Source organism: Bombus vosnesenskii, unplaced genomic scaffold, assembly GCF_011952255.1.
Source record: "Bombus vosnesenskii isolate JDL3184/JDL3185 unplaced genomic scaffold, Bvos_JDL3184-5_v1.1 scf7180000013304, whole genome shotgun sequence".
Lineage (NCBI taxonomy): Eukaryota > Metazoa > Arthropoda > Insecta > Hymenoptera > Apidae > Bombus > Bombus vosnesenskii.
In genome coordinates this window covers 1,291,546-1,312,837 of record NW_022882953.1, presented here as the reverse complement: position 1 = coordinate 1,312,837, position 21,292 = coordinate 1,291,546, and the positions used below count along the sequence as shown (strand labels likewise).

The 21,292-nt window shown below is 32.5% G+C and overlaps 4 protein-coding genes across 10 annotated transcripts in view; all 4 read right to left on the bottom strand.

Moving 5' to 3' along the window:
- Nucleotides 1–109: 109 nt before the first annotated feature.
- On the bottom strand, nucleotides 110–5,250 carry LOC117234252. Of its 2 annotated transcripts, XM_033495267.1 has the most exons (6): nucleotides 4,552–5,250; nucleotides 3,157–3,287; nucleotides 2,616–2,911; nucleotides 1,763–1,956; nucleotides 1,403–1,643; nucleotides 110–948 (listed from the first exon to the last, which is right to left on the bottom strand). In XM_033495267.1, exons 2-6 carry the CDS (start codon nucleotides 3,283–3,285, stop codon nucleotides 375–377), a joined length of 1,434 nt encoding a protein of 477 aa, XP_033351158.1. In that variant the 5' UTR covers nucleotides 3,286–3,287; nucleotides 4,552–5,250; the 3' UTR covers nucleotides 110–374. The 2 variants fall into 2 exon arrangements, with proteins under 2 accessions (XP_033351158.1, XP_033351157.1); XM_033495266.1 differs by having other exon boundaries at nucleotides 3,157–5,250.
- Nucleotides 5,251–5,355: 105 nt separating this feature from the next.
- On the bottom strand, nucleotides 5,356–13,254 carry LOC117234249 (extensin-like). 5 transcript variants are annotated; one of them, XM_033495260.1, is made up of 16 exons: nucleotides 13,064–13,254; nucleotides 12,767–12,958; nucleotides 12,564–12,696; nucleotides 12,338–12,451; nucleotides 12,144–12,265; nucleotides 11,861–12,057; nucleotides 11,633–11,781; nucleotides 11,491–11,556; nucleotides 11,260–11,417; nucleotides 10,230–11,174; nucleotides 9,933–10,160; nucleotides 9,791–9,843; nucleotides 8,498–8,601; nucleotides 6,985–7,029; nucleotides 6,681–6,893; nucleotides 5,356–6,362 (listed from the first exon to the last, which is right to left on the bottom strand). In XM_033495260.1, exons 2-16 carry the CDS (start codon nucleotides 12,806–12,808, stop codon nucleotides 6,094–6,096), a joined length of 2,838 nt encoding a protein of 945 aa, XP_033351151.1. In that variant the 5' UTR covers nucleotides 12,809–12,958; nucleotides 13,064–13,254; the 3' UTR covers nucleotides 5,356–6,093. The 5 variants fall into 5 exon arrangements, with proteins under 5 accessions (XP_033351151.1, XP_033351152.1, XP_033351153.1 ...); XM_033495261.1 differs by having other exon boundaries at nucleotides 12,767–12,902; XM_033495262.1 differs by having other exon boundaries at nucleotides 12,767–12,902; nucleotides 13,190–13,208.
- Nucleotides 13,255–13,979: 725 nt separating this feature from the next.
- On the bottom strand, nucleotides 13,980–16,831 carry LOC117234251 (BTB/POZ domain-containing protein 1-like). The gene is given in 7 exon segments (XM_033495265.1): nucleotides 13,980–14,773; nucleotides 14,839–15,073; nucleotides 15,153–15,310; nucleotides 15,389–15,548; nucleotides 15,629–16,315; nucleotides 16,432–16,720; nucleotides 16,723–16,831. Coding segments are annotated over 7 exon segments (1,719 nt in total). The 5' UTR covers nucleotides 16,751–16,831; the 3' UTR covers nucleotides 13,980–14,611.
- Nucleotides 16,832–18,291: 1,460 nt separating this feature from the next.
- Nucleotides 18,292–21,292, bottom strand: part of LOC117234333 — a 113,512-nt gene continuing 110,511 nt past the window's right edge. For both annotated transcript variants that reach the window (XM_033495431.1, XM_033495432.1), the window contains exons 4-5: nucleotides 20,854–21,184; nucleotides 18,292–20,210 (exon numbers count right to left, since the gene is read on the bottom strand). In XM_033495431.1, the coding sequence (XP_033351322.1) occupies nucleotides 20,004–20,210; nucleotides 20,854–21,184 (538 nt within the window). In that variant the 3' untranslated portion in view covers nucleotides 18,292–20,003. The remainder of the gene's footprint in view (nucleotides 20,211–20,853; nucleotides 21,185–21,292) is intronic.

Sequence of the window (21,292 nt, the reverse complement as noted above, 5' to 3'; positions counted from 1 at the left end):
CGCCAACCTTGAAATTGAACTACTGTTCGAAACTTCTTTGTCCCTTTTTGTGGGTGAAGATAAAAATTACAATGAAAATTTGTACGCAGAAATCTTATAGTGATTTTAATGTAAATTTGTTAAATACATAGGGCGGTGTCTTCGTACAAAGGCAAAATATATATGTGATATGATCTTTTTTTCTACCTTTTTTTGTTAAACTCGAATTTCTTAATAAATAATAACCAATAAATAGCGATATAAATACATCTATAGCAGCTAGCTACTGTATGTAAAAAAGACGAGTAGCAAACGAACGTGCGAACTAGAAACTATATAAATACAAAAACTTGGTATGAAAAAGTGGAACTCGAAGTGAAGAATCTTCGTTGAATTTAAAACGTGTGTCTCCACGGTGTGCCTTTCGCTGAACAACAAGTACCAGTCTTTATTAAACGAGATTTGAGGTTTTTGAATTGATTGCAATCCCCTTCCCTGAAGATCGGACCGCAGCCGTGTCTGCACGTTCTCCCCATCGACACGCGATTGTCTCGGAAACGGCATTTATTGCTGCTCGAATATTTCTCCCCTTGTTTCGCGTTCATGATTTCATCCAGTTGACAACTGGTTTCCGAGGTGAACGATTTATCGCATTCGTCTTTAGTTCGTTCGCTCGAGAATTCAGGGCCGCCGAGGTATGTCTTGTGCTTGCACTTTTTATTAGTCTTGTACTTTTCCACCAGAATACACAAAGAGTCCTTGTGATTGATCGTGCCCACGGAATCGTCCAGTTCCTCGTCGTTTTGCTCTTGCACCGTCGAAATCTTTTCTGAATTGTTCGCGCAACACTTATGACTGCAGATAGATTCGTGCGGAGTTTGGTCATTGGAACAGCAATTTCTCCGATTGTTGGAGTTTGAGGAGCAGAGACACGTGTCTGACGCGAGACGCTTTTCCTTTGATGAATAACTGTTTGGAAAAAATGTCAATAAAGATCGTGAACTAATTCTTCGACGACTTATAATATTGAATGATTAAAATTCGTGTCTGATCGATTAATCTATATAATTTGTAAATGTACAACTCGAGTGTACTTTATTCCAAATACATTTTAACCAATTATTCGCTTATAACAAAATTTACAACCTTAGTATTTTTAAATATAGAAGATTTGAATCCTCAATAGGATAAATGTAGAAAATAACAGATAAATATTTCGTATATTTTACGTTTATTTGCTATCACCAAGTGCACTTTACAAGCACTTTTATGAATGTAAAATAAAAATTTAACGTTACCTACAAACTTTTGTCATATTTTGTCGCTTATAACAAGAAAGGAGTTATAGATAGTCCCATTCTGACACAGTTCTGTAATAATACAAACTAATCCCGTCTTATGCTGTAACCTTATTTTTATTAACCTGTTGTACTCGTTGTCGCAACGATGATGGCAGTGATCGTGAGAATGGCAGCAATAATGACGACTCTGACGATACCAATAATCCCGATGAGGTCGTAGAAGATCAAGAGTCGAATGTTTCGCACAACGGAATGTGCGCGAAATACTAGACGACGATGGGTGGTTATCCTTTTGCGAGTTTCGATGATACGATTTATGATCTCTCCCTTCGGCATTACACTCGTGCTCGTCTTTATCGTAATCTAAACAAGACGAAATTATTAGGATAATTCACGGTAATATAATTCACATCGACAAATTCAATGGCAAATTCGATTTATCGACAACTGCAGATTCAAGAACGCGAGGAACTTTGATTTACTTCGTTTCTCGAACGAGTCGCTGCTTTTAACATTGTCCACTTCGTTCTGATCGCAGCCGTACAGAAGATTAACGGAATCCAATTTAGTGGAAGTTTTTTTCGGGTTTCGTCTTGGAAAATAAGAATATGAGCCACGACAACGACTAGAATTTCGAGGTTCCGTTATGAAACTTTTTATTGCCTTCGCGTTACAACTAAAAAAAGAAGCAAACGAGTATGTGTTACTTCTTTGTATTCTTTTAGTGCTTATACGACAAAATTGATAACCAGATAATAAAATTCTTATTTCATTCTGGTTTCACCGACGTAAAATTGAAACAAAAAAGGAGAAGGTTAAAAATTTCAATTCTGTAAAATTTTGTCCGGAGGCGTGTTGCGATTATCGAACGACCACATCAACAAATTTTCGGGGTAAAATCGCTCAATGTATGATATACAATAAGATATGAACTAGATGTTGACATAATTCTCAGTTTTCAATATATCATTTATAAATTAATGTCTTTAATAACATTCTGAAAATTGCTTGAAGCTAAAAATGATAAAGACTCATAAAATAATATTACGGTTGATTTAATGATATTACTTTCGTCTGTGATTAATCTAAATTGTGAATACTAAACTATACTACATATAAATTCGTGTCGTAATTGTGTGATTTAATTCAGAATACCTCACTACTATCATATAGAAGAATGAAATATTAAAATTAAATTAGAATTTGATATTCTTCTTATAATTACAACGTATTTTTCTAAAATTACTACGAAAACTGTAAACAGCTGGTCACAAGAATATTTGTCAAATTAAAACGTTCCTGATAATCGATTCTCGTGTACAAAATGCGCCATACCTTTCTGTTTGTTCCGATTTAGAAAATTCGCTTTTCTGCGTGATCCCATTGTGCTCTTTGCTTGGGACGATGTCGAGTGCATCTCCAGCATTGCGTTGATCGTTACGTTTACGACAACAACTGCAGATTATTGGCTTCTGGAGTAAGTTTTCCTTGATCGAGCCACTTTCGCCGCACTCATCGTTCCAGAATGCCTTTGCTTCCACACGATTCGATCTTCCGTTTGAACAGTTTCTCGATGGAAGCGACGAATTTTCTTGATCGTTTAGCTCCTCGTTTCCGCTGACGCTTTCAGTCTGATTCCAACATTGTCAAAGACAACAATTTGCAGAGAAATGTTATTAAGAACGTTTCAGAAATCTTTGATCTAAATTTAATAATCTAAATCAAGCAGCTGCAAATCCCAAGACCAGGCAATTCTTAAGATCGAACCATTGAATGATATATAAAAAAATTAATTTGGATTTATAACCTGGTTCAATATAATATGACATAAACCCGAGTACCGAAAAAATTTGTAGGATATTAGCAGTGAAATTACCTTATCGAACTTTGTTTCTTCTATGTTGCTATACAAACCAAAATTTTTCGGAAATTTACGTCGAGCTCGGCGAAAAGCTACCGCGGCTGCGACCAGTTGATGCGAGGATGACGGACAAACCTGGGACATGGCTGAAAAAGTCGTATGAACCGGTTCGAATATTTCCCGAATTTTAAAAATGTCCAATTTATCATTCGGAGTAATTGGTTAAGTTTGCTATGGGGAAAATGGTAATCGACGTTGAAGTGAGTCGCGCTATTTCACGAATAATTTGCAAAAAATCGAATTCGATTCTCCTATCGATGCGAACAATTCGAAACTAATACAAATGACAAGTATAGTACAATAACTAACGACAGTCTTCTATTTATAAATTTAATTTTTTGCATTGAAAAATTTTCGATTCTTAAAACTAAAACTATTGAATGAGAATTTTGTTGATTTATATATTTGAAATTATATCACTTAAAAATTAAGATTTTTAAATTAGATAGCCCGTTTCAAATGTATATTATTCCTAGAAAATCTAAGAGTCTTCTGTTAATTGCACCAGCACGATTTTACGATATCTGATTCTATTACAGCCTCTGGCGTGCAGTTCGCTCTGTATAACGATAGAGAATTCCGGCAGCGTACGATTTCATTGGATTTGTATTAAACAGAATTTCGTGCAGTATGAAAACCTAAGCCAATATTCGATCACCGCACATTCCGTATCGAAACGTTTAACGACTTTAATTAGAACGATAGCCGATTGGTAGCAAAAACAGATCTGTTTTAACATCCATTGACTAAATGGAATAGTAAATCTTGTTAATTTCAAGTTTCGTCAAAATGAATAATTGCAAAACAAACATGTGGATCCGTTGAACGTATATGAAAGCTTCTACGTGATATCGGATAATTATTAAGTTAACATTTCATCAACGAAATAAATTTAAATTTCATGAAAGTAAATAGAAGCCATTAGAAAGGAAAATTATATTACTCTCTGATAACGTTCTCAGTCTTAAGAAAAATTGCATAGTTAATTATACAAGGCACAATAAAATAATCGCTACTGGAAATGGGTGAAAAATAATAAGAACGAATCTCGTGATCGATAATCAACAGAAAATACATCGTTTCTCGTTATCAGAATTTTAATTAACGATGAAATAACTGAGGAATGTTATTTGACATTGGTTGAAGTTAATTAAAAGTGCGCTGACGATTTTAAAAAATTAAGGACTTAATATCATTCGATAAAATAGTTCCAAAACTCTTGCAATTTGATTACATCAGTATATCAAAGTAAAACAGTTGTAATTTAAAGTAATAGCTATTTGAAAATAGCCATTACCGTACATATATGAGGATCAACTACTTTATTTCTTGTAAATGTTCCAAGCTAACCCGATGTATAAATCGTTCGTCCCAAATCGTTTCCGTGAATTATGCCATGGCAAATTCTCAAATTATTGTGTCCATGGGTCAATGTACACGCCAGCAGGGGATCTTATACAGACTACAATTCCCATTGGTATGATCACTCGTTCCAGATAGAAGTAGCTTGTCAGTTCGTGCGACTGATACGAGCATAAAAGATAATGCGCAATTGCGCAATCAAGAGCGGAGTATGGTATCCTATTTATTAATAAATTGTAATAAAAGTAGCGAATGAAGATACTTTCTTCTAAATAAATTATTAAAAATATGTCTAAAACTATTAATTCGGAAATAACATTCTGTTTAGAGATATGGATATTTATGTAGTATTAGATCTTTTAGATCTAATTAAATGAGTTATACGTGAGTTATACATAAAGAAAAATATCCAAAATACAAAGAAACTATTGCTATCAAATTAATTTATTGAAATAGTTACTTTTTACCGGAAAGTTATATTTATAACTAAATCATAAAAATATAATGACTTAAACGAAAACAAAAGATTTCATACATCGATCAGAATTCAATAGATTCGAGCTTGACGCTTTAAACTTATAAGGATAAAATATCATAGTGCATCAAGAATCACTTCATATAAACACGAATGATGATAATTGATACTAACCCTATTTACTTAATCGTTAAATCAAAAATATTGTACTATAACAGCAGTTAATGAATTTACATTTTGCTTTGACAGATTCGTATGAGAATTACGAAAAACTTTCACATGAACGAGACATCCGCGATTTTAATATCAACGCCTGGTAAAATTACAGGCAACGATTTATTCACGTTTGTATAGAAACTCGTATACACCATGGGGATACACTATCTTAGATAGAAATACGGTATGTATAAAGTATGCCAACAACAAAAGAAGGAATAGACGCCTATACGATAAATTTGAGACTGGATTAATTACGTTCTACGAATACAAAAAATTATACTTCTAAGTCCTCGTGTGGTTATGTATGTGCGTGAATACTAAAGCAATTCTTGGAACTAATCAGAATCGTCTCTTCTTGTATGCACCCGCCACGCTTCCAACACATATATACTCATTCTAGCAAATCGCGAATCACATTCGCGGTTTCTGCGTTACATGATTACGCATCATAGATCAAATTCCTTATCTCACTGATCACGCGCATTGTTCGTTCGTAACGCTGCATTTATAAATTCGTTTATACTATCATTCGCTATCTAAACCCTTAAGACATTCGCTATAAATAATTTGTAAAATATACACATTTTTTACAGAACAGCATCTTTGCAACGACACATTAGCAATGAAATAGTTACTATCGCAAGGAACAATTCGATAAAGATAAGATAATGCAATACCATCCATTTACGTTCATTATGCTCTTTAGAATCAACGACATTCGTATAAATTTATTGATAGTGACAAATTTATTGATAGACACGATGTGAAATCGGACGGACTGCATCAACCATCTTTTAAGGTACTAACGTAAGAACTCCATTCGTATTTATCATATTTTAATTCATCCACGGTGGACAGGAAGTCGGTGGTTGATATGTCTGTGAAATTGGCACCTGATAATGCTGCACATTTTGAGGAGGATGCTGCGGTCGCTGCTGATGATGCGGCGGTGGTGGTGGCGGTGGATTGCAAATGGATTGCATCAATGGGTGTGAATTGTAAGGAGGAGGTTTTGTCGTATACGGTGGCATTTGATTATACTCAACATTCAACGGATGCTCCAATATCGCATTTTGTATAGGCGAACGATTACCTTCAATGTGTCCTAGATAATTACGAAAACATTTAATCATTATTCTATACACCGAAATTTAGGAGTAAAATATAAAAAATGAACACTCTTGTAAAGAAAATTACAAATAAATGAAGAGCTATTTCAAAACATAATGAAACATAAATGATTATTTTAAATAATTTGAAAGCCACATTAATTGTAGGCGTACAATTTTAAAAGCTTCTCTTAGATATTTATTAGACATAATCAAGTGTTCCATATTAAAATCGAGACATAATCATGTGGATTTTATTTACAAACATATACAACTATACAATTATCGACAGTATCGTTATTCGTTGTGAATACCTCTGGGTCTAATTTGTGGTGGTGGCATATTTGTTGGAGGTAATGTAGGACACACTCCTTGATGCTCTCCATCCCTTGGCATTGGTGGTGGTCTGCCCCATGGAACTCTAACATGATGTGTTTGCCATGGTGCCTGTGGTGGAAGTGAAGGAGGCAGAGGCGGTCCTCCAGGATGTATGTTTATCGAATCTCCGATCGGATTTTGCTCATTTCCTATTACATACATTTATACATACAATGAAATTTGTTCTCCAGCTTATAGGAAACATAAAAATAAATATACCAGAACAAATGTTAGATATACCTGTATTTATGCCTGCAGTTTTTTGATCCAAGCTGCGTTTCTCACCTAAATAATGAAAATTCATGAAATGAAATAAAGTACATATACAAGATGATGTGGAATAACTATATGTAAAGTATATTATAAAATTAAATATGGCAAATAACGTGATGAAATATTGTAATACAACTATTAATTAATGATAAATTAAAAATAAAATAAAATTATAATATATCCTTTCCTTTTACTTAAAACTCAAGCTACAATTTGTTAATATGCAGATTAAAATATTAGTTGATTTGTTTAAATCAATACTGCGCAGTGATAAATTCTCTAAGTATTTCTTAAAGTTCTACGGAACACTAACAATATTTCACGCTGTTCACCATTTCTTAAGAAAGAAAAAAAATAGTGATTATGACGACTAAATGCATCTGGAAGCGCATAATAAATATATCCATGACATTAGGTCACGATTGCTGTAAAGCCTCCTTAGTTTATGTTGTTTGTTTCATTCGTGATCTGCAAAATAAAATTTATTATTAAAAATTTGTTTTCATCTCCATCACCCAAATTCCTGCTTTAAGACATCCATCGGATTATTATTCAATTCACTGTAAAACAAATGATGAAATCAATTGCATACAATTATTTAACAAATCCAACATTTTTACTCTGTAAACTTTGTACACATTTATAGAAAAAGCTACATTAAATAATTTGTAAACACCATGAATCATTAATGTCAATATGACAGGCTGCTGCTCCATGTATTCACATGTCCAGCGTCAGAGATCTAATTCCAAGATACATATCCCTGGCATTTCGACTTGTTAAACTTAAAATACTCATATTAAAACATAGAATGCATTTCAACAGAACACGAACGATAATAATTATAGTTAATACTGGTTAAAAGTAATCACTGAAATATAAAATCACTTCATTGCACAGAGATCTGAAAACACATATACATACTTTAATAAAAAACATATGAAAAAGCATTAAAATTAGGATGCTTAAGTTAACTATTTTAATTATATAATATAATGTAGCGAAAGTTTTGTTAATTCTAAATAATAACAAATAAAGATAAATGGAAAGCAATCTATCTGTGGTATCGTAAACTTCGTAGACAATTCCGGAAGTCTATCTGCAATGTGTCCGGATGAGTACATGAAAAAGCGAATCGCTAAGACATATGGATTAAGAGTAAGGGCAAATTCGTATTGTTTAGTAAAAAATATATTTACAGTAAGTAATGTACTACAAGCTAAGAGTATTAAGAAACAATGCTAGATACCCATCTGAAATGAAAATATAAAGACAGTACTGAGTTATAAATATAAAAATTATTAATTCCGACTAATTCATGTAATGAAATTAAAATATTTATTTTGAAGAAATATATGTATATTATTAAATACATTCAATATATTGCACTTAATCATTATTATCTATGAAGAACTACACTCGTGTTAATTTTCAAAAGGTATCCAGCATTCTTTCATTTTGAATACTCTTAGTTACAGACCTTGATGTGGAGGTGGCATTAGCAGCTTGTTTCGATCTCCATGAGGAAGGCCTGCAGCTGCTTGTGATGGACCATGTAAGACTTGTTGCTGTCGATCACCTTCTCTGCTTAAACAATTCAGTTTCAAATTATTAATTCACAATTGATGATTATAAAGTAAACATTTCAAAATTTAAGCAAATATCACCTGATGCACAGCCATGGATATTTCTGAAATGTTAAAAGCACCTGGTGTCTCCAGGTTATAGTTAATGATACCAAACTTTGTCTAAAAAGTACTTAATTGTGTTATAACTTAATAGCACAGAATATTATACTAAAAGAATTAGATTACTCTTTACACAATTTATAAATTGTAATTCTAGTATTGTAATTTTAGTATTGTAATTTTATTATTGTAATGTCATTTTATTATTTTCATTGAGAGTAATAATAACAAAATAAGCAATACTGACAGTGTATACATTTACAAAAAAATTTACCAGAAGGAATATATAAATACCTAAATATTTTTTCTCTGCATAATATTCTGTGAAAAAATTAGTTATATTCACAATCATTTACTTTAAACATTTTGATTACTCAGATCTATCTTTATACTAATTTTATACTTTTTTACAAGTAAAAAACAGAATAAGTATATTTGAAAATAGTTTGATTGTGAATATGTAAAATTTTTTATACCAAATTATAGTTGCAAGAATAAATTGATGTTCCTTACTCTATAATATCAAATATATTTTGCTTTTTTATTTTTTATTTTATTTTATTTTTTTCTTTCATTATAATTATAAATTTGTAAGTAAGGAACAACTAAAAAACTTCCTGCTATCTATTGAGTTTGGTACATCTTGATCAAAGCAGGTTTCTGAAAAAAATTTAATTTTATTGAATTGCATGTGTTTAAGCTTAATATAATATAAAATAAAATGACTATATATAAGTTACAATTTTTTTTCGTATCTAAGCAATGAATTATTAAGCAGCTTTCACAAAATTAGAGATTCCATCACAGTTGGTACTAATACAAAATGTAATTGCAAACATTAAATGTGTATACTTATACATATTTCTTTTTCAGCTTTAATATTAATCAGACACTATAAATAAACATGTTTATTTTGTATTTTAAATATGTATTTAAATATAATTGAGGTTCATTAAACCTGCTTTATTCACCTAATAAATTTTAGTGTTCTTGCATATTGCAAGAAACTTTTACTTCATATGTATAAATGACATAACTATATCTAATAAAAGTAAGTGAATAAAAGTTTCAACGATTTTACTTACCCTGTTCCATGACGCTGAGCAGGTAGAGGACCACACTGATAAGGTGATGTTTCCTATTATAATACAAAAGTTTATTTGAGTTTTTAATGTCTTATACAGTAGTAAATTTTTATTTTATCAGACATGAATTCTAAAAACTAACCGAATTTGTTTCAACGTCTGAAAATCTTCTTTTTACGCCATGAGACTTTTGTTCTGGGGAATCAGGCTTTTGCTCAAACTGTTGAGGTGGTGGTTGAACTGTATAATGTACTTGAGGAGGTATGTGACCATTCTGATATTGCATATGCTGTGCATGATACTGTATCTGTGCTTGAACTTGCGGTGGAGGTACATTATGTAAAGGTATATTTGCGGGTGGCATCTGAACCTATTAAATTTTACATTCTTATTCATATATACTTTAATTCATAAAAATGTATACATACTATAACATTACCTGCAGTTGCCCCTGCGATTGCATCATTTGTTGCGGTTGTTGTGCTTGATATAGCCATGGAGCATTTTGTGAAGAAGGTGCTTGCGTCGGCGGTGGAATACTAGTAAGAACATTCATAGAGTTCGACATTTGAGCAGCAGGCGGTGGTACAATTTGCGGAGGTGGTACTGGTTGTGGCTGTGGCCCTTGATCCACTGGTCCTTCTTGTTGATGTTGAACCTCACCTCCAGGAGGAAGAGGATGTTGTTGAGGATGTTGGGGCGATTGAGCATTAGGGACCAAAAATGTTTGCGTAGACGGAGGAGGTACTTGTAAATGAAATTGGGGAGCATGACCTTCAAACTGTGGTGGTAACATATGCTGAGCCACAGCCTGAGATTGTTCATGATTTTGCTGCAACTGTGGTGGAACAATATGCTCCCCAGGTTGTAACACAAACTGTGTTTGAGATTGTGATGCAGCTGCTTGCACCTGCTGATATTGTATTTGGTAAGTTTGTGGTACTGGAGGTGGTGGTTGATTTGGCGGGAAGTTTGGCGGAGGAAAATGAAGGTGTAATAATGGTGGAGGTGGTTGTTGAGTTATGTTAATTGGAGCTGCTGGAGGTGGCTGTTGTAAATTCACGTTAACAGCTTCGATTATCCCTTGTGGCGGTGTAGAAGGCCTTTGTACATTTGGTTGTGTATAAACATAAGAAACTGCACCATTAACTGGCGCACTACTACTTGTAATGAAGTTTTGTTGAGCTGGACTCTGTGGCGGTGGTTGACTCATAACATACATTTGGGCTACAGGTTGCGGTGATGATTGTGATCCAGGTTGAATCCCTTGAATTTGTAGCGGTTGCCCAGGATGAATTTGATATTGCACTTGACTGACTGTTGATGGAGGACCAATTAATTGTACTTGTCCAACTGGCGGGGGTGGCATAAATGTTTGTATTTCCTTCAAGCAAAACATTCCATTATAACAGAACTAATATTAGATTTAATAGGTAGTAAATAAATCTATAAATTTGTTTGTTTGTTACCTGTGTTTGTGGTGGTGGTACCAATGGTCCAGAATGGGGTGGAATGTGGACTCCAGGTGGAGGAACTGTTATACCAGAGCCTGGTGCACCAGTCACTGTAGCAGTGAGAATGGTTGCTGGCAATGTTACTACACTACTTTGTGGGTGTTGTATAATATCTGTTAAGAATGATTTGCGACAATTACAGACAGAATTTCTAACAGCCATGAACTATTAGTGTATGTGCTCTACCTTGATGTTGTATAGTAACAACATTAGGCTGTCCCAAAGTACCAATGTTCATGGTTTGAAATTGTGCTATAAAAGATGAAAGTGATAACAAATGAAAATCTATAATCACATTTAATGTTTATAAAATGTAATTGATTCATACTTTGTGGCATTTGCGACTGTTCTATAACTTGCTGTGATTGTACTGGTGGTGGTTGCTGCTGTATATATGATTGCAATTCCGATTGCATTGTCTGGATTAAATTAATTGCTAACTGTTTTGCATTTTGTAATGCTTCTGGCTTTGGATGCCTATACAAACAGAATGTATAATATAATTAATTATTATAAATTCAAAATTATTATAAAGAAAATGTATAATTCATCTTACTCTATATACAAATGCAGTGGTTCTGGAGATTCAGTGCCTAAAACAGGATCAATGAATTGCGACCCTCTACCCCTTAAAGTTATATTTGCACCTGTTTCACCCCTAATGTATAATAGATTTGCTCCACCTGCACCTATAATTCTACCTCTTAAATCAAATCCTTCTGGAGCATTTTCTATCCCAACACAGATTTTTTCCTATAAAAATAATTGTGTTAATGACAATAAAAGACATATATATGCACATAGTTAGTAACTATGCATAATATAAAAGTACTGCATACCACAGATGTAACTCCGGAATGTAAACTCATAAGAGGTGGCGGTGCATTAGTAAATCTACTTGGCCTATTTAAAGAACTTTGATGTTCTGTTTTAATAATTTCATTAATTTTTTGTATAGCCGCTGTAAAGAGGATAAAATCCTAAATTATTAACAATTTGCAAAAGAGAAATAAACAGAAGTAAAGCAACATACAATCTACATTATGTTTTGCATGCCCTTGTATATAAAGATACAAAGGTCGCTCATTAGGGCAACGTAACTTCTCTTGTTCTGTCATAAAACGTCCACGTGTTGAAACAGTAGCACCTAAAAGTTAGTTAACATGTCCAACATAAATAATTGTTATATAAAATAGATTTAAGTAACATGTAGCATAAAAAGTTCCACAAGAAGATATTATAAAATATAAAAAATATACCTGAGTAAGAATTAATTTCATCTTGTATGTAACCCTTCGTAAGCAGTGTGCGGGCACTAGGTGGTATTTCATTAATTTCAAACTCTGATGTATATGTTTCCCCATTTTTAAAGGTTGCATTTGAAGTTGTTAACTATTTGTTGTAGAAATAAAATTAACTTAAAAAATACTTATACCAAAATTAAATTATTTCATGAACATACCTTATTGTTTGAATCTGAACCCCTTAGTTTTCCTTTAGCCATAGGGATAAAATATATACAACTTTGCCGAATATCTCTTTTTTCATAACGTCAACACATACAGAAGATTAACGTCATTCGAACATTTTTCACTGTACTAAAAAAAGTAAATAAATGATTGTAATATCTCCATTACGATACTTCCTTTTCTAGCTGTAAGTAAATCACGTAAATGGTATAAATTTTAGGTTATTACAGATACATAGTAATAAATTTCCAATTAAACACCAATGACTTGAATTTTATTGCTACACATACCGTTATTTACTAAATCTAAGAGTGATTTACGATTTCACATGACAAACTCGCGATCAAAATACTTAACAGCGAATTAATTTTAAAATGATATCGCAAAATTATTAATCGGTACTACAAATCACTTACTACCATTTTTTAGTACTCTATCGTTGTGTGAGACGCTGTGACAGTGACAGACTTGCGCGTATTAGATAAAGTTGCCATGTTAATTTTACATATATGAAAAACAAAAGATTATGTAACTAGACAAGTAATATTTTCAATTTTCCATGTATTCCTTAATTATGATTTTAAAAAATTTTACGATAAGTTATTATAGATTTTATCCCCTTAATCGAAGTAGCATGTAAAGTATTGGAAATATCTTTTTATATTACATACAGTGAATATCAAGATTAAATTAAAATTAAAGCATAGTTTTCCAGAATGTGTTTAGAGGAAAAGAAAGAAATAATACAAGGAATTTTTTATTGAATAAATAGTTTATTTAATTTTTTCATTATAATATGTGCATCTTCTTATTTTGTAATATAATTAAAATATAAATAATTGCGTGCTATGGACAGAAATATCGCGCCGACATACATATATATACTTCGTTTATTGTGCAAATATAAATAAATCATATTTGACTAGTTTGCGCATTTAATTAATATAAAGAACAGCTTGAAAAATTCATTATGTACTATTGTTACAAAAAATGCGTTAATCTTTCTTAAAATATTACATTTACAACTCCTAAACTTGAATAATACTAAAAAAATAACAATATATTGTTTCTATTTAGTTATTATATGTACGTATTTAGATAATATATAGCTTCCTACCAAAAATTATAGACATTTTTATTAATAATTCTTCTAAAAAATATTTGTTAAGCTTTAAACTCTATTATATTGTTTTCTCATGCAGAATATAATGATTTTGATTATTTATTTGAATTTTACATTATTTTATATATTTCTCAGGAAAAAAGTTATTTGACAGAAAGACGTCCTAAACAATGACAATGAAAATTCATCTATTATTTTGCCACATAAAGCTTAACTATTATAACTATTATATAAATATACCACTCATGTACATATTGTTTGAAGAAATAGAAAAATAGATTGTCCTTAGTCATAAATATATTAATATTTGTAACTTACTCAATGTATGGTTACCTTCTCCAAAATTACTTTTTGAAGAAATTTGCCATTAAAATAATTAATTAAAAATAAGTAATTTAGTTCAATTTTAATTTTACATCAGTGGCACGAATCAGTCTCTTCTCCCAATAAGGCCCTTTTAAAATCTACAAATTCCACTTTCAATATTTTCAATTATAAATATAAGATATAAAACATTTTTTAACTTGCAGTACAAACAGAGCTTAAAAAACTTTTAAACATGCTCATTATGTAAACTGCACACAGTTATAATAAAATATATAGTTGACAAAGAAACTGATATATAACATTTGTTATACAAAACAATTTAATGTAATAAGATCTGAAAGACAATGAAGCTGATAAAAAGGAATGTCGTTATTATGTACATGAGTTATTAAGTGTAAAATATAAGTTCAGGAATTTGTCCTTCATCAGTAGATGTTCCATTATTATCTCCAGTCTCAATACTAAATTCAAACTTAACTTTTCCATTCCCTGAATCACTATCCACCATGACTGTTTTTAAACCCTTAGTTCCAAAATGAGAATAGGGGCCCTAAAATAGAATGCACAATGATAATCATCGTAAGAATACATTGAAAATAGCTATCATATACCGACCTTAAATGTTGCTGATGCAGTGTAAATTGTATTTGGTAAAATTTCTGCTAACTCTTTAAACATTAATCGATAAGTGTATTTTGAACCATCACAGCTGAAACTTGTTGAATTTGTAGCAATCACCTTTCCAGAAGCAGTATGTATCAATTCTATTAATACTTCATATATAGCAGAGCCATGCATACTACCATAGACACCATAGCCAATAAGAAATATGCGTCTATCAACGCTAAATCTAAAAAAGAAGAATCTATCTAAATTATATAAAATACTATAAACATGAAATTCTCTTTACGTTTTGTCTTGAAAATCACCTTATACGGTCACTTGTCCCATTGTATCCCCATCTACTTTTGGTATGTTGAAATCTGCATACAGTTTGTTCTTTACCAGTCATGCAACAGCGAGGCATTGTTTGAAATCCTACCACTGGTTTGGGATTTAATATAAAATATGAGAATAAAGAAAGAACCTAAAACAAATAGTTTTTAAATAAGTAATTTCATAAATATATATAGGATATATATTAAATGATACAATTGATACTAGCTTCTGAATAATTAAGAAGTCCAGATTTTGCTGGGCCAGCTGTAAATTCTTCTTTTGACATTAAGGGAAAACGAATCAATGAAAAAGCACTACCCAAAACAAACCGCTGATTTTCTGGGGTAACTGGTAAACGATGCCTTACACATTCTGCTTCTGACCATCTATTCAGATGAAATAACAAATAATTATACATACGCATATTCATCAAATATCAGATACTTCATATATAATACTGTTCTACCTTAAAACTGCTTGAAATATTTTAGATTCTCTAACACGAAGGGTGTCTCTTTCCAAAACAATTTTTAATGTATCAATATCAATATCTGTAAATCCATCTGCATTTAAAGCTTCTGTAGTAAATCTATCAATAGTATCCAAACATACTGCAGCCAGTTGTGATTCATCAAAAAGTCGAGCTTGCGTTAAGAGCAAAAATGCATTATCACTGGTTAAATTATTTTTCAAATAATCCACACAGTGCTTTTCTAAAGCAGACACTGCATACTTTTTAGCTGTATATAACGTAGTCATCACAGTTTCAGGATCTATCTGTATCTCATCTGTATATAAAAAAAGAAGTACTGCCAAGAAAGCAGCAGGTTCTACATCAGGTACTTCTATTTCCGAAGAAGCTGTTGCAAGTGTTCCATTAAACATTGCATCAAAAACGGCACTTCCAGAAGACAAGACTAGTTTATGAGCTGGTATACGCTGCTTTTGTACTCCCCTTCCTACTATGAAGCTTACGTCCGACAATATTTCATTGTTAAAAAGAAAAACAATTCTTTCACGCATTGTTGCTTTTGTACCTTGCCAATTATAAGCCACTGTTGCCTGACCATTCGTAGAAGTACTTTCCAAAGTAGCAGTATCTTGAGATATTCCTACCAAATGCAACGTATTTGCTACATTTGTTGGAGGCCTACTAAAAAATTAATATCAAGAAAATTATGAAAATGTTGTTTATAGAAGTATTATAATAGTAATTGATTTAAAATTGATCACTTTTAAGAAACACGAAAGATTTATTAAAGTACTTACTTATCACCATTCGATGATGAAGACTCTCCAGCTCTTGCTGTTGATGAAGTTGATTGATCTTCATCACAAACGAAATTAAGCGCACGTCTGGCACGTGAAAGGATAACATTGCCAATAGGTTGGGTATTTCGTACAGGTTCTGGAGACGAATCGCCAGATACAACGAGATTTACATTCTGTTGAAGTTCGTCACCGTCTTCTTGACTTAAGCGCAAATTATGCAGTCTTGACACGACAGTTGGCACATCGCTCAAGGGAGATTCCGAGGACATTTTCACACAATGAAACGGATTATTTTTGATGTATTATCCCGTTTCATCGAAGTATTCAGAATCGTGTCAACAAAAGCGGCACGATCATTCACATCAGTTCGTTGGTCTTGTTGCGCTCATTTAACGTTCTGCACAAATGAATATCAAAGAATTGGACATGATAGTATTAAAATAAATGATTAAAAACTAGAAATGTCATTGTATAGACAAAATTTTTTCACCTGTTCACTGGCAGGTACCACTCATAATGGCTACATACATGTGCTTTGGCGAATGGCACTGAAATAAATTCTGCTTGCTAGATTGCCAGTTGCCACAGACTATACCGTAGCGTCCGTATCTATTACGACAGGATATTCATGCATAGGTATTCGATCGCTTATAGTATAGTCAGTGCATCTATAACGCAAATACATACTTACTCTATTCAGAAGTACGTAATGAAATCAATGCAATTAACATTTACTCGAGATAAACTTTCATGAATTTTTACATGATGTTGATAATTATTTCTATATTTATTAGATAACAAACAAAAGAACGAGATGTTGAAAACTGTTATCTACGTAATTGACTCGTGGTTTGGAAATATAGTTCACGTTATTTCTTGCAGAGGACGCTGTAGGTATTAAGAATGCAATGGATAATTTTTTAATTCATTAAAATATTATATTGTATTCTAATATTAATGCTAATTTTGTAAATATGAATAGTTTATCAAATTTACTGCAAATATAATAGACTCACTAGTTACAATCATATCTTATAATATCTTCGCAACGTTTTAAATACAAACATTTTAGAATCCACTGAAAGATTCACGCTTGGTCAAGGATTGTAATTGTTCGCTCCCGCGATGTGTGATTGAAGGGGATAGATTGATGACGATTGACTGATTGTGATTTTTTAATATATTCACGCACAAAATTGGTGTGTGTATGTGTACAGAAATGCGCAGCAATGTTTTTATCATATGTACTTAAATGGTTTTGCGACGTATGAAGCAATTAGGGAGCAATTTATAACAATTTAACTTGACTTTTCTGAGATATGATTGCAGTTTCGCTAAAATGCACTGTTTCAGCATTTTTAATTGCACGTTCACTTTCATTGCACGTTATGCCTTTAGAAAAGGTATCGAGGCTGGGTTCAGTATTATGCGGAGATGTACGTCAAGGTGGTAGAATGTACATCCCTGTGGAATATCCGATGGAGTATAAGTGTATGAGTTATATCTCAGGAACCATTAGTTACCATAAGGTCTCAGCTATTGAGCTGTGGAAAAGTACTGTGAGGAAGTTAAAAATACATGATACTGCGAATCCATTAAATTACTCATGTACTTTTGTCGTACGTAGTACATTACGGTCGTAGCAATAAAATTTCATTTTTCCGATTGTTTTTGGTGGCATAAATCTGCCCGGCCTAACGGAATCTTCGGTACATCGCGTTGTAACGCGTTATAATCAACACATATATTTAATAAATTAACTAATAAAGAATTTGTAATAGAAAAAAGAAAATATGATTATGAATAAAAATGTAAATCAATTACTGCATTCAGCGCGGGAAGAGAAATAACGAATACTTTTATAACAATTGTATTAATATCATTTATGTACAATGTATACATGGCATACAGAAAACAAATCTGTAAGCCTAATGCTTGATTATAATACATGAGTGTTATCAAGTTGAAACCACTTGTTAGAATATTAATACGACAACTACAGTGATAGAAAAAGAGAATATGCTTATTGGAAAGGTTCCTCGCTAATTAAACGTACGACGTAATTTACTATAGTACATTCATAAATATGTTAAACTAAAAAAACTGGTATTATAATACGTTCATTATTTAATCTAATTAATACGATTTTAACTATTTAAGTACAACATTCTCGAACGTTTTTAGTTCTAAATGTAAAAGTTATTTATCTTATAATTTATACATTACACTAATATAACGCATAAAAGCGTATTTATGTTAATGTTTATATACTTTTCTATATGTACAAAACGACAGATAAATCAGTAAAGTTTTATTAAAATAATGGCAGCTTTCTATTTGTAACGTATGCGTTAAATTAATGTAAACTTTTTGTCTATATATATGTTTAAAAATTATCTTCTCGTATAAAAGTACCTATATATCATCATACGTAAAATAAATTCTACATATCCTGTAACTTATATTTTAGATTATACAATAAGTTTCTATTCTTTTCTCCTTATCATATATTCAGATTTATTAATAATCGTCATGGTTACTAGCTAATGCAACGTTTTGTTCGTTGCACCCTCTAATTCTTCTAGTCAGTGCTTTAAAAGATAAAACAGACTTAATCGCTTAATTAAATAGGGTTTTATTACGTTAAATAAATTTAAGCAGTTTTTTGTTTGGTTCTCGTTATCCATATATAACGAATCATATCTATCGCAGATCTATGAAACATAATACGTTATACCTTGCAATTAGAGATAAAATCTATAAATATAAAATCTACCTCTCCTCTCTAACTTAAAAATAAACGTAACTTTAGAATGTACATGCATTATAGGAGCACACTATAATAACTGGCCGCGGGTGAAAATGAAAATATTTCCTAAATGTTAAATACAAATTTAATCGAGACATTCGTCTGCTACTAATACAAGACAATGTATCAAGTACGCTTCCTCTTTAGCATACGATTACATTTCTGAAATTACAATAACAATTTAGAAAACGCAGATATTCAAACATCTTTCACGTTCAACTCTTTGAATCGTAATATCAGTCTATCCACTATTTATTCATTCGAAGGAGATTCTACTGACTTTGTTGTACTACTACACTTTATATTTCACCATTATCTAAAAATATCAATCTTACTAAAAATAAGCGGAATACAGTTTGGCGGAACCTCCTCTCTAGAACCTTATTAATATCTTATCATACTCTTGAATTAGTTTGTTATCTACTTATATGTATATAATAAATACGATAATAGAATCGTTCTAAAATAATAACTATCGTCGATGATCTATTGTTAGAAACGATACAAGCTTCCATCAAGGCACTTTTAACGTAAAAAAAAGTACTTTTAACGATAATATTCAATCCTCGTTAAAAGAGAAAACCCTTCCATTGGTAACATTTTAATCCTGTACAATCCGAAAAACGAATACTCTCCATGTCACATTAGATTTTGCATCGGTTTGGAACGCGTTTCGATCGGATCGCAATCTTCTTTTTATCGGTGGTATCGCGTGCACGGAGGTAGAGGGATCTGTTCTGATCCCACGGTAATACAGATCTCAGGTCTCCGAATCCAAATCTTGGTCCCTTAGCTTGCTCTTCTTGTACTTCTTCTTTTTCTTCGGTTTCGGCATGACCTCGCAGCTGCACCCACTTCGCACCTTAATGTAGTCCAACGTCCACATCGATCCACCCACCGTGTTCCCGGGAAACGTAGGGATCATGCGTTCTCTGTGCCGATGCCTCCCGCGTTCCTCCTTTCCGCCCTGTGAGCAGAACACGTTCTTCAAGTGGATAATATATTCTTTTACATTAAAGTCGTGTTGACTTGCCGAAACCTCGGCAAGAACAAGAACAAGAATAGCTAGTTTTACACTTTCGCTATGATACTCTAAGAACTGATGATATTTTTGGCATACAATTTGAAGTAGTTTCTGTTCATACTAATATCTACATATATGTATTATAATAATTGTCTGTATAATGTAGAGTTACTGTTTTTGAGATGATTAGATCGATGACTGTACTGATAAAAACTGATTTCCATTCATCCTATTTTCTTCCATCGAGGAAAAACGTGGACAATACTGTCGTTGAAAATAAGGACAATTTTTTAATCGGTTTTAAAGTTTAAATTTGTTCTCCGATCTACCGTTAATCGAACCTTTTAATCGCAATAATATTAACACCAAATCAGTTTCACTACCATTGTAAAGATAGTAAATAAATTAAAAAAAAATATATGTATAATAATAGACGAATTAGATTCTTTTAATCTCTGGCTCCATTTAGTAAAAATCGCTCGAAATACGTATCACGGGTAACGAACACATCGCACAGCATCGACAGAATAGACGCACTCGCGAAAGCCTAATGGAAACTAGATCAGGATCACTTTACATTACGTACCGTCGATCCAGAATTTTCAATGATAGCGTAAGTGTATGAGAACTTCTGCACACATCTGGACTGGTTGGTGAACTTCCGGTCGATGAACCTGCACGGCTTGTCGAGGACGTCTGGCCTGCAGGAGTACTCGAAGAACCTCTGGGCGTTCTGACCATCCCGATACAGCTGGACGTACATGTTTTCCCGATTTCGACCGCCGACCGGTTCCACCATTTCCTCTACCGTAGGGCAGCAATCAACTGGAAGGCCGTCCTCGCCTCCTTCGTGTCGTAGAATCATGTTCATCTCTCGATAAGTCATCCGCTTGGTCGTGTCCTCAAAGGTCTGCGTCCTGCAACATTCAGATGACATTTAGACAAGATTCAAACAGCCATCGAAATTTCACTGAGCTATGATAGGAACTAGAAAAAGTTGAAGGCCGGTCGAAGAATTCAAAACC